The sequence below is a fragment of the Palaemon carinicauda genome, chromosome 11 (genome assembly GCF_036898095.1).
Source record: "Palaemon carinicauda isolate YSFRI2023 chromosome 11, ASM3689809v2, whole genome shotgun sequence".
Classification (NCBI taxonomy): domain Eukaryota; kingdom Metazoa; phylum Arthropoda; class Malacostraca; order Decapoda; family Palaemonidae; genus Palaemon; species Palaemon carinicauda.
Window position 1 is genome coordinate 65,104,792 of NC_090735.1, and position 14,405 is coordinate 65,119,196.

Genomic DNA, 14,405 nt, shown 5'->3' on the forward strand with positions numbered 1-14,405 from the left:
ATATTTTCTTAGTTTAAACACTCAAATATTTGCTACACCATTCTTTTTCCAAATATTTTCTTAGTTTAAACACTCAAATACTTGCTACACTATTCTGTTTCCAAATATTTTCTTAGTTTAAACACTCAAATATTTGCTACACTATTCTGTTTCCAATTATTTTCTTAGATTAAACACCCACATTTTGCTACACTATTCAGTTTCCAAATATTTTCTTAGTTTAAACACTCAAATATTTGCTACACTATTCTGTTTCCAAATATTTTCTTAGTTTTAACACTCAAATATTTGCTACACTATTCTGTTTCCAAATATTTTCTTAGTTTACACACCCAAAATTTGCTACACTATTCTGTTTCCAAATATTTTCTTAGTTTACACACCCAAATTTTGCTACACTATTCTGTTTCCAAATATTTTCTTAGTTTTAACACTCAAATATTTGCTACACTATTCTGTTTCCAAATATTTTCTTAGTTTACACACCCAAATTTTGCTACACTATTCTGTTTCCAAATATTTTCTTAGTTTTAACACCCAAATATTTGCTACACTATTCTGTTTCCAAATATTTTCTTAGTTTACACACCCAAATTTTGCTACACTATTCTGATTCCAAATATTTTCTTAGTATAAACACTCAAATATTTGCTACACTATTCTGTTTCCAAATATTTTCTTAGTTTAAACACCCAAATTTTGCTACACTATTCTGTTTCCAAATATTTTCTTAGTTTAAACACGCAAATATTTGCTACACTATTCTGTTTTCAAATATTTTCTTAGTTTTAACACTCAAATATTTGCTACACTATTCTGTTTCCAAATATTTTCTTAGTTTAAACACTCAAATACTTGCTACACTATTCTGTTTCCAAATATTTTCTTAGTTTAAACACTCAAATATTTGCTACACTATTCTGTTTCCAATTATTTTCTTAGATTAAACACCCATATTTTGCTACACTATTCTGTTTCCAAATATTTTCTTAGTTTAAACACTCAAATATTTGCTAAACTATTCTGTTTCCAAATATTTTCTTAGTTTTAACACTCAAATATTTGCTACACTATTCTGTTTCCAAATATTTTCTTAGTTTACACACCCAAATTTTGCTACACTATTCTGTTTCCAAATATTTTCTTAGTTTTAACACCCAAATATTTGCTACACTATTCTGTTTCCAAATATTTTCTTAGTTTACACACCCAAATTTTGCTACACTATTCTGTTTCCAAATATTTTCTTAGTTTTAACACTCAAATATATGCTACACTATTCTGTTTCCAAATATTTTCTTAGTTTACACACCCAAATTTTGCTACACTATTCTGATTCCAAATATTTTCTTAGTATAAACACTCAAATATTTGCTACACTATTCTGTTTCCAAATATTTTCTTAGTTTAAACACCCAAATTTTGCTACACTATTCTGTTTCCAAATATTTTCTTAGTTTAAACACGCAAATATTTGCTACACTATTCTGTTTCCAAATATTTTCTTAGTATAAACACTCAAATATTTGCTACACTATTTTGTTTCCAAATATTTTCTTAGTTTTAACACTAAAATATTTGCTACACTATTCTGTTTCCAAATAATTTCTTAGTTTACACACCCAAATTTTGCTACACTATTCTGTTTCCAAATATTTTCTTAGTATAAACACTCAAATATTTGCTACACTATTCTGTTTCCAAATATTTTCTTAGTTTAAACACCCAAATTTTGCTACACTATTCTGTTTCCAAATATTTTCTTAGTATAAACACTCAAATATTTGCTACACTATTCTGTTTCCAAATATTTTCTTAGTTTAAACACCCAAATTTTGCTACACTATTCTGTTTCCAAATATTTTCTTAGTTTAAACACTCAAATATTTGCTACACTATTCTGTTTCCAAATATTTTCTTAGTTTACACACCCACATTTTGCTACACTATTCTGATTCCAAATATTTTCTTAGTTTAAACACTCAAATATCTGCTACACTATTCTGTTTCCAAATATTTTCTTAGTTTAAACACCCAAATTTTGCTACACTATTCTGTTTCCAAATATTTTCTTAGTTTAAACACTCAAATATTTGCTACACTATTCTGTTTCCAAGTATTTTCTTAGTTTAAACACCCAAATTTTGCTACACTATTCTGTTTCCAAATATTTTCTTAGTTTAAACACTCAAATATTTGCTACACTATTCTGTTTCCAAATATTTTCTTAGTTTAAACACCCAAATTTTGCTACACTATTGTGTTTCCAAATATTTTCTTAGTTTAAACACTCAAATATTTGCTACACTATTCTGTTTCCAAATATTTTCTTAGTTTAAACACCCAAATTTTGCTACACTATTCTGTTTCCAAATATTTTCTTAGTTTAATCACGCAAATATTTGCTACACTATTGTGTTTCCAAATATTTTCTTAGTTTAAACACTCAAATATTTGCTACACTATTCTGTTTCCAAATATTTTCTTAGTTTAAACACCCAAATTTTGCTACACTATTCTGTTTCCAAATATTTTCTTAGTTTAAACACTCAAATATTTGCTACACTATTGTGTTTCCAAATATTTTCTTAGTTTTAACACTTAAATATTTACTACACTATTCTGTTTCCAAATATTTTCTTAGTTTAAACACTCAAATATTTGCTACAACATTCTGTGTTCGCATTTTTTTCTTTTGTTAATTTAGGGTGTTTATTCTTTGTCTCGATAATATTTGAACCTCAATGGAATCCATTCCACTTAGTAATCCAGTAATTTAATTTAAAGAGACATTAAATTAACGCCTGACCCGAATCTTTCATAAGGAATTTACGGCATTTATTGTTAGTCCATATTTGTTTCTCTATCTGAAGCATTTGCAACATAGCTCTCAAGTATCCTTAAACATAATATTCTATGAAAATAGTCATATTTATCTTGAAAACAACACCATAAATTTTCTCAAATTTTGTGGTATTACCCAAGCTGTATAGGCTATCTTGGTATATTTCAAAACTGGAGCTTTCGAACTTTATCAAAAGTGCCTCTTCAGGTTTCAGCTGAAAAGTCACTCAGGAAAAAGCGTAAAATCTCCCTAATTTGAGTATCAAATTATATATGACTTTGACTTTTTAATACCTTTCATAAATACAACCAACCAACCAACCAACCAAACAAACAAACAAACACACACACACACACACACACACACACATATATATATATATATATATATATATATATATATATATATATATATATATATATATATATATGCGTGAGTGTGTGTGTGTATAAGAAGATAAGCAAGGCCAAAGGATATCACTTCATTTAATATAGAAGGCAAAACATACAGAAAAAGAAGCTCCAATCTTCCTACCAAACCGGCTTAATCGATATCAAAAACAAATCCAGGTGATGGGGGATATTTGTGTGAATGTAGACGAAATGCACGCAACCAATGAAATGAAAGGAGAGATTCTCTATTATTGACAGAGAATGCTAATTAGTGTGGTAAAACCTATATTGTGTGTGTGTGTGTGTGTGTGTGTGTGTGTGTGTGTGTGTGTGTGTGTGTGTGAGAGAGAGAGAGAGAGAGAGAGAGAGAGAGAGAGAGAGAGAGAGAGAGAGAGAGAGAGAGAGAGAGATTCTAAAAGATATCGAAAAATCATTCTCAGGAGGAACTACACAGTAGGTTTCAGCCATGTTTCTAGTTAACTTCCCCGATGATCACACTTTGGTCAACGAAATAAATTGAATAGTAATATTAAAGTTGATTATTGGTCACATGTATCACACTAGATTATTGCTCTCACGAATCATATTTGACTATTGATCTCATGAATCATACTAGATTATTGGCCTCACGAGTCACATTAAGATAGTTTACAAATCACATTCTATTATTAGCCTCAAGAATCACACCCAATAATTGGCCCTATGAATCAAACCAGAATCTTAGTCACATGGTTCACTCTCGATTACTAACCACACGAATCCAACTTGACTATTGGACTCATGAATCAGGATCGAATACCGATTATACAATATACAATATTATTGAACCCACAGTATTAGAGGTTTCAAAGAAAGATCAGGAAGGAAGACTGAAATGGTTTGGTCATGTCATGAGGAGAGAAGATGAACACGTATGTAAAAGGGTTATGAACATGGAAGTGGAAGGCAGAAGGAGGAGGGGAAGGCCAAAGTTTAATTGCAAAGATAAATTATGGAATGACCACGAAGGGAAAGGGTCTGAGAGAACAAGATGTACAGGATAGAGAAAGATGGAGAAGGCTGACTAGAAACAGCGACCCCATGTAGAAATGGGAAAAGCTGACGGCAAAGAAGAAGACTTATTGGACCCAAAAAGCACACTTAATTATAGGTCACTCGAAGCACACTTAATTATGTAATTTTAAATCAAACCTTAGTAATGGTCAAACAAATTACACTAATACTGTATATTGGTTACAAAAATGACACGAGATTATCAGTCTTGCGTATCATACTTGATTATTGGCTTAAAAAATCACACTCAAATACTTACTCCAACCAACACCGTGCAATAGTTACATGATGGCAGGAAAACAAATACATTACGTGAATAAACAAATCCAGAATTACTATCTTAGATCCTTTTTAATTTCTGGGGCTTGTTTGGTACTCATCCAACTATTATTCCTCCAGTAAATCAAAGCATGTATTAATTCATGAGAATTTAGTGTTTGAAACTTTGTATTCTTAACACATTGTCTAAGTGGTAACTCGCCAACTTAGAACGTTCGTTTAAGTCGTTCAAAACTCCAAACGAAACCTGAAACAGTTTAGATTCAATTTTGGCTTCATAGACTGCTTAGAAATTCAAAAACTCCAGAGGTATCTTTTTCATCAGCCAGTATATGCAAAATACTGAATTTGAGCCTAACATAGACCTATAATTCTTCTGAATCCAAGTGTAAAATTAAACTCCAAGAGCAACATCCGACCGCAATAATGATCTCACGCGAGGACATGTTCTCATTTAGCATTTAGAATAAAATTTTAGAATAAGATAATAATTCTAGATGAGGTATTTGCAATTGAGATAACTAATTCCCAAAACAAAATACACTAAAGTGGTATTACTGATGACAAATACATTGTTTTTTTTTTTTTTTTTTTTTCATTCTTAAGGGATTCCCCACAAAAAATAACCAAATATTTTTATTATTGGTAACATGCTTTAGCTGACATTATCAATTATCAATGGATTAACAGTTTGCAATCATTTGAAAAGACAAATGTACTTGGAATTAGTATTGTCATTCTGGAAAAGAAATTTACTATTTTACTGAGACTACATTCATACTGATGTAATCAACAAAATTAAAGCAAATTTTTTAGATTTGGTTGTCATTACTACAATTAACGAGGAATAATCTATATTAATACTTATTACTTACTTTCAGAATTATATAACGTAAAAAGTTAATTTATCCGACAAATCGTTACTTTTCAGGTTAAAACCAGCTAATAAAGTATTGCCTGTAGTTCAGTTGACCTCATATCTTGAAACTTATCAATCTTATATGAGAGACAATAATGATTCAATTTCTCACGACCCTTTCATCTCTTTCAACCGGCAGATCCCTTCAAACCCATCAGACTCAAACTCATTCCCCGAAATGTACAAGTGGGAAGATGCGGTTCTACTGTCAACAACAACAGCGCTGCGACTGCAGGCATGGGGTTCAACAGCCAACAACAAAGGCCGCCACAACCCCCTCCCCCTCCCCTTCCCCTAAACACGTCCTTCGGTGTCAACAGCAGCGGGAACTCCTCCCGAGCTCCCCACTCCGCAGTCCTCCACTCCTCGGGTATTCACACACTATTTCGCAATCCAGCTGTGCCTTCACAGCAAGGGCTCCAGACGCCTCTCTGGGGACCTTCGGCGGCCTTGCGGTACGGCCGCCGTTGCAGTTCCCCTCAGCCGCCCTTGCTCTCCGGCTGTACCCCCTACGTAAGTGCCAGGATGCCACCCCGGTCTGCCCAGACTTCGCCTTCAGCACCTAAGTCGCCAAAACTGACTTCCAGTTGTAGCGACCCTTGGAGCACTATCATCACTAAAACGGGAAGAGCTCAGAGTATAGGGGGCGGCGCGCCCCCGGGAGAGATGGAATGGCTGGCCGCCCCCTCATCTCGATCCAGGAAGGGTTCGTGGTCCTCTGTGTCTACTGATTGCGATTCGTCGCCGCCATGTTGGTGAGTACATGATAAATTTACAAATATTTTCTTAATTCTTCAATTTGTGAAATGTCATCGATTCTTATATGTCTCTTAATGGATATCATCAACGTTTCTTTTATTTCCACTTCCCTTCGTACGCTTAGCTAAACGAATGCCATGGGGAACAGGTTACATTACTGTCTCCATGAACGACGAAATCAACTTCTCTGAGAGTGCATCAAACGAAATTGCACTTGCCGCGATGACGCATCATGCAAATGAAAATCTAGATCAGAGAATCTTACCTGTCAACATACAACGATATTACAATTCATAAGAAAGTTCGTCCATGTACATACACCATGACCTTTTGACTCCCAAACGTATCAGGTACACTTGGATGGAGGCGTCCGGACAACATCTTCCCGGGTTACCTGAGATCGAAGTTGAGGTAAAGCTTTGATTAACAACTAAAAGACAACGTTAATAAATATCTAGATACGACTCAACTAGACAACGTATGTAATGAACATTTAGATACTCGACATTTATCTCTGCATGTTATAAGAGACCTCGTATGTATATTTTGAAATAGTTTTCACCAGGTGAAACTAACGTCTGGGCAACATCCGTTTGATACCTGCGTAAGTTATTCTAATTAAAAGTTTCTTCTCTGGAGAAACTAACGCTTCGGGACGCTCGAATACATGATTGTATGATGTAGACGTGTGTACGTTATATTTCTCTGAATATGTATCTTAAACGTTTGTTTCCTAGTGATATCAATCCTAAATCTGCCTAAATATTTGTTTCATAAATGTTTCTCAAGGTATATTTTTCAAAGTTTACTTAACATACACAATGGTATTACTCTATCCCAACCAATTTGTCATACGCAGTATTTCAGCCTTCCCAAATAGCTCTTAATAAGAAACTGCAAACAATTTCAGTTCCTACTAATTTCCTAATTTTTGTTTTATAAACTGAAATTACAAGCTACAGAGAGAGAGAGAGAGAGAGAGAGAGAGAGAGAGAGAGAGAGAGAGAGAGAGAGAGAGAGAGAGAGAGAGAGAGAGAAATTTCCGACAGATTGTAGCTAAATAATCAAGGCTTTTAATGCAGCATTATAAATATATATATATATATATATTTATATATATATATATATATATATATATATATATATATATCTGAATTTTTCAGCCTCTTTTGTCTATTCCACGACCAATGTGAAAAAGTTCCCAAAGTCTGGGGTCATTTCACGTAGCAAATGATGGCTGCTTTTCACCAATTTTACGCTGCAATTCCCAGCAATCAAAATATCCCTACGAGGAATGAAGCTACACTTTAATTCTTCGAGCGTTTACCTCGACGTTTGACAATTTTTATGAATTTCCATAGAATCCTCCAACAAAAATGTGACTTGATTTTGTAAGTATTAAAATAATATTTTACTTGCCGTAGTTTTCTCTTTTCTTTAAAGCCAGGCCTTTGTGGCTAATTAAAAATGAGGTTTTTTTATTTACCTTTTTATGAGAGCCTGTAGGCTATCATTAAATTGTTTTTTTTTTTTCTTTTTCTGGCTGAAAAATTAGGAAAAAATATGTGGAAGGGAAATAATGAGTGGAATTTGTGGACGACAAATAATACCATAAAGTAAGTCTTGTGTTATGAAATATATAACGCCGTAGAATTATTCAGTCAAGTATTACTCGAATCCAGAAAACACACATCAAGTCAATATCCAGAAAATTATACAGGACAATTATCAAAGACCTAAAATTACGGAAACTATTGTTCCAACGGAAGAAAAAACAGATAATAATAATAATAAATATATATATATATATATATATATATATATATATATATATATATATATTATCATTATTACTAGCCAAGCTACAACCCTAGTTGGAAAAGCAAGATGCTATAAGCCCAAGGGCTCCAACAGGGAAAAATAGCTCAGTGAGGAAAGGAAATAAGGAAATAAATAAATGATGAGAATAAATTAACAATATATCAATCTAAAAACAGTAACAGCGTCAAAACAGATATGTCCTATATAAACTATTAACAACGTCAAAAACAGATATATCATATATAAGCAATAAAAAGACTCATGTCAGCCTAGTCAACATACAAATATATCACTATAGCTATTTTTATCAGGTATACCCACCTAAAATATATATACTATAAGCCCCATTTATATTTCCGATGGATGTGACAGGTAGATTCGACACACAAGTTTGAGTTGGTAAGGTTTTCATATGTATAAATGGTAGACTATATTTTTCTTAACATGTTCCGAGGGAATTCCTTATCTAAAACTTCTTTTAATGTTATCAACAATTTCATCAGTGCAAATTCTCTAGTTCAGCGATAAGCAGGTATGCTACCTCGTTAAGAAGACAAGTTTTCAACTTATTTTCCTTTCACTGCATGAATTGGCGACGCCAAAATATTTTGACATGTTACGTTTTAGACAAGATAAAATTTTTCCTTTCCTTCAGAGATTTTTGAGCAGATAACTTCACTGCAACAACGACAGTTGTCACCGTTAGTAGAGGTAAATGAAAAACAGATGAAGACCCAATTAATACGGATAGTAACAGACAAAATTTGCAAATAAATAATCTTGCTGAAAGTCAAATAATGTTCTGATTTGGCAACTTCTATTTCTAATCGAGAAGGAAATGCTGGAGACAGCGGATCGGCTGCCCGTTTAAATATAATATGAGAAGCTAATGATATAAATAAAATGAATGATATATCTATTATTCAGAGAATGTAAATCATAAATTAAATTATTAGATTGCAGAGCTGTTTACTTTACTACTCACGCTGTATGGGGTATTATACAAAGTATATAGAACATTTTCAAGTGTCTCTTGACCTGATTTGTTTCGATATAAAATCTTGTTATAAAAAGAGCTAAAACCTTTGAAATGTATAAAAAATATGAAGTTTTTTGGTGATTTTGACATCCATAGTCCATGGAAAAAAAAGATATATTACCATTAATTACCTTCCGGATTGCGGTTTCCTTCTATATATTCTTCACAGTAGTCTGAATAAATTTTTATTATTTTGAGAGAGGGAGTACGGAGTGTATCTACTGTATGTAAATATATACACATATTCCTAGACACATGAATGTGTCAAAAAGGTATTCAGTATATAGGTTACTGTAATCTAATTCATGTACATGAATTTCGTTACGTAGCAGCAAATTCGGTTTTATTCCATCTGATTATTATTACTAGTAATGTTAATTAGCAAATTTAGTGAAAATCAATGATTAGACAAATTTTCATTTTTTATGAGCGCCTAGACTAATAAGTAACCGCGTTTGTGAAAAAGTAAAGTTGGATAACTGTTATTCCCTCATTTAAAAGTAAAACTGTTGCCCAATTATAACTTCCAAGGCTAATTATTAAATTCTGTTCCATAGACATATCTAAAGGACTATGTTTATTTGATGGAAAATACCTTATCGGTTGAAACTTTGGTTTCTCACAACACCATGTTACGCCTTTCCCTCAGAAAGAAAGAAAACCAATTTAATATTGAACGCTTCATTCATACACAAAATCTCTCTCTCTCTCTCTCTCTCTCTCTCTCTCTCTCATACATACACAAATTTGAATTACCATGAAAATCAAGAAGCGAAGCCATTGAAAAATTATTACACACAGGACAAAGGCTTCCTGCCAATCTGAGCAGCCCGCAGCCTTGTTTATTTCCAAGCTGTTATAACAAACCCAGAGGGAAAGCATATATTCTCTCTCTCTCTCTCTCTCTCTCTCTCTCTCTCTCTCTCTCTCTCTCTCTCTCTCTCTCTCTCTCTCTCTCTATATATATATATATATATATATATATGTGTGTGTGTGTGTGTGTGTGTGTGTAAGTATATGTATATGCAGAAGATCCACAGGGAAAATGAAAATATGAAATATAAGATTAAGTCCTGACTAGTTTCGTGATACTTCTTCAGAGGACTGATTTATTGAGGGAGGTTTCTTTACATTTTATAGGTATAGTAAACGTACGAACATACATATAGAGACATATAGAACAATGACGCTCCCATACCAGCTACCTGAACTGTTATCAGGTGTTTACTGGGCGGACATCAAACCTCATTAAACACCTGCCAAAAAGGGTCATTTCTGGTGACCGGTAAATTCTTGCTTTTATTTTCAGTACCATTTCTTTATATCAATAAAGGTAGCCTTATCCATATAAATACATAAGCAAAATTATATGTATATATAAAACACATCTATATATAGAAATATATACATAGACATATACATACGTATACACAGACAGGCATTCATATACACACATCCATAATATATACAGACATACATACGTGTACACATACAGGTATACATATACATACACACACATAGACATATATATATATACATGTTTTTACACATGATTAACATGTATATAGTTATGCACATATAACCTTATTACCATAAACATACAATTACGTATATATCAGTACTTATATCTAAAATAACAATATATAGTGCCAACGTACTTATGTATAATATATGAAATTGTACCCATCAGTGAATGGCAGCTTAGGTCTAAATATCAATTTCACAGTAATGGTAATTATTCACAATATATTCAGTTCTACATTAAGTGGTTAAAGTTTTTTTTTTTAAATATAGCTCGAGTTTATACATTCCATGTCCAATATTCAAGTTGTTTGCAAAGGTTTCTTTTATGAAAGTGGACTCTAAGAAGTTTCTTTCTAATAAGTCATTTGAATTAACCAATTTCTTTGCATATGACCAATAATAATAGTGTGATTTTTATCCCGAACGTGGGAAAAGAGTGCATTATTATCTTGAGCATATCTGACACTTTTCTTATGTTGTTCATTTCTATTTTCTGGTGCTTTACCAGTTTGACCAATAAAGAATTTGTTCACAAGAATTGCATGGAATATGATATACACATCCCTTAGTAATGTCAGGAGAATTCTTTATTAAGGCTGTTTTTATTGTATTGTTACTCTTAAATGCTATATTTACATTGAAATTTTTCAACAATTGGGGAATTTCTTCAAAAGAATTACTATAAAGCAGTACAAGTAAATTTTGTGTAGTGTAGTTCTTTCTTTTATCATTACCGAAAAAGGTCTTTTTTGCTGTTCTCAATGCATCATCTAACACAATTTCAGGTTACTTCAGTTTCTTACCTATTGCTCTAATCTCATTTATTTCATCATCAATATATTCAGGGCTGCAGACTCGAAATGCTCTCAGCATATGTCCATTACTACTCAAATCAGAGCAACAAAGTTAAGAAATCTGTATTTACTTCTATGTTTTTAATCCAAGACATGGATTCCGACAGACAGAAGAGATAATGCCTGCCAAAAACTTTTATGATCTGAAACTCAAAATATTCCCATTCATAGTAGGACTTATGAAAAGCATGGCACTCAGAGTCAGACATATGAATTGTAATTCAACTTGCCTAGGATTGGCATCCTTTTTTTTCAAAATTATTGGCTTCTTAAAACCTGCAATAAGCAGCTTAGACGAGTGCCTCAAAAATTTTCTGACCATGATAGAATATCATACTTTCTAGAAGCAACTGTCAGGATTCTTATATTGCCATGAAGTCACACATTGCAATACATTAGACGACAGTGATGAAATGTATTAAGTACAAATTATGGATTTTTCTTAATTTCTCAAGATATAATACGAATTAAAAATTATATAAAAATCATTATACTTGAAAACAAACTTTAAAATGTTGATAACAAAAACATGTACCAAACTATCACCATCATCATCTCGTACGCCTATTTACACCAAGGGCCTCAACTACATTTTGCCAGTCGTCTCTATCTTGAACTTTTAAATCAATACTTCTCTATTCATCATCTCCTACTTCACGCTTCATAGTCCTCAGCAATGTAGGCCTGGGTCTTCCAACTCTTCTAGTACCTTGTGGAGCCCAGCTGAACGTTTGGTGAACTAATCTCTCTAGAGGAGTGCAAAGAGCATGCCCAAACCATCTCCATCTACCCCTTGCCATGATCTAATCCACATACGGCACTCGAGTAATCTCTCTTTATAGTTTCATTTCTAATCCTGTCCTGCCATTTAACTCACAATATTCTTCTGAGGGCTTTGTTCTCAAATCTACAAAATCTGTTGAATATTGTGTCATTGTTATACCATGATTCATGTCCATACCGTAACACTGATCTCACTAAACTGATACCTAGACTGAATTTTTATATGTAATTTCAGTCGATTTGATTTCCAAATTTTACTTAACCCAGTCATTGCCTTATTTCATTTTTTCAATCCTTCACTAAGCTAAAATTCTAAAGATCCTGTATTAGAGATCATAGTTCCTAAATATTTAAATGCTTCCACCTCATTAATCCTTTCTCCTTACTGTATTTCATCTTCCATTGCATATTTTGTTCTCATCATCTCTGTCTTTGTTCTATTTATCTTGAGCCCAAGCTTCCCAACTCCTGTGGTGTTCTGCTAATAAGGACAACGTTATCAGCATACTCTAGGTCAGCTAATATTCTGTTACCAATTCAGTCAAATCCTTCTCCACCATCCTCAACTGTTCAATGCATTACAAAATCCAAGAGGAGGATAAACAACAAAGGTGACAACAAATTCCCTTGGAGTACAGCACTGTTCACTGGAAATTCAATTGATAGGACTCCACTGACATTAATTCTACACTAGCTATGCTCATTAACATACTTAATCAAATATACATATTTAAGAGGAACTCCATAATAACGCAGGACTCTTCACAAAATTGGCCGGTGCACAACATCAAAGGGTTTTCATAGTCCACAAATGTCATCAAAAAATGGATTTCTATATTCTACGAATTGCTGTACCCGAATATATTAAAAGAAAATAAAAATGCAATTCATAAACTGAAGGCAATATGTTGGATAAAATTGGTCAACATGGCAGAGCCAACACATCCTGTGCAAGGAAGGCTTAGTATCCTCCAGGATAGCTACTTCGACTAAAGGAAAGACAGTAATGAGAATTTTGAAAATTATACATACATACATACATACATACATCTCTCTCTCTCTCTCTCTCTCTCTCTCTCTCTCTCTCTCTCTCTCTCTCTCTCTCTCTCTCTCTATATATATATATATATATATATATATACAGTATATATATATATATATATATATATATATATATATATATATATATATATATATATATACATATACAGTATATATATGTCTGTTCAATTGATTTTTTAAATCTAGAATTTGAATATGCTAAACCTGATACCAGAATCACAAGTTCCTGATTAACTCCAACAGAAATATATATATATATATATATATATATATATATATATATATATATATATATATATATATATATACACAGTATGTGTCAGTGTGTGCGTGAATGTTCAATTAATTTTTTCTAAACCTGATACCAGAATCATAAGTACCTGTTTAACTCCTACAGAAAAATATAAAATCTTAACCTAGAGATATTTTTCTAACCTTTCATTATATAACAAAAATGCTAAAAATCACTCCCAATGCAATTTCTGATAAAAAGACCAAACATAACTGGATAAAAACAAAGCCTATCCAGGTTAATCATTATAGGAAATATACACTTAGTTTATATATATATATATACATATATATATATATATATATATATATATATATATATATATATATATATATATATATATATATATATATAAACATGAGCAGAAATTTAACAAAGTTTGTATTGGAATCAGCACAAGAGGTAGGTGAAAAAGTTCCTGAACAAGATCAAGGAAAACTATAAGAAAAGACCAAAAATCTAATAAAGGAAAGATTGGAAATGACGGTAAAATCCCAGATAGATGAAATAGATTTAGCAGAACTATCCAAAGCAATAAACAAACTAAAAACCCAAAATATTCGTACACAAAATCAGACCAAAATTGGGGAAACACTAGAGAAAGGAAGAAGCATCTAACTGACGAAAAAAGACTTGGAACAGGGCATCAAAAGATGCCTGTTCAACAATAAACATGGAGTGATAAAAATTACACAGAATTTGTATACAAAGCTTTATATAGTGATATAAGAAATAACTTCACTAATAGAAATAATGAAACACCTGAGCCGGTACCAAACATAA

The 14,405-nt window shown here is 32.3% G+C and overlaps 1 protein-coding gene across 1 annotated transcript in view; it reads left to right on the plus strand.

Moving 5' to 3' along the window:
* LOC137649696 (uncharacterized) overlaps window positions 1-6,247 on the plus strand; it is a 123,462-nt gene extending 117,215 nt beyond the window's left edge. The window contains exon 3 of the mRNA XM_068382659.1: window positions 5,628-6,247. Within this exon, the coding sequence (XP_068238760.1) occupies window positions 5,628-6,247 (620 nt within the window). The remainder of the gene's footprint in view (window positions 1-5,627) is intronic.
* The last annotated feature ends 8,158 nt before the right edge of the window (window positions 6,248-14,405 follow it).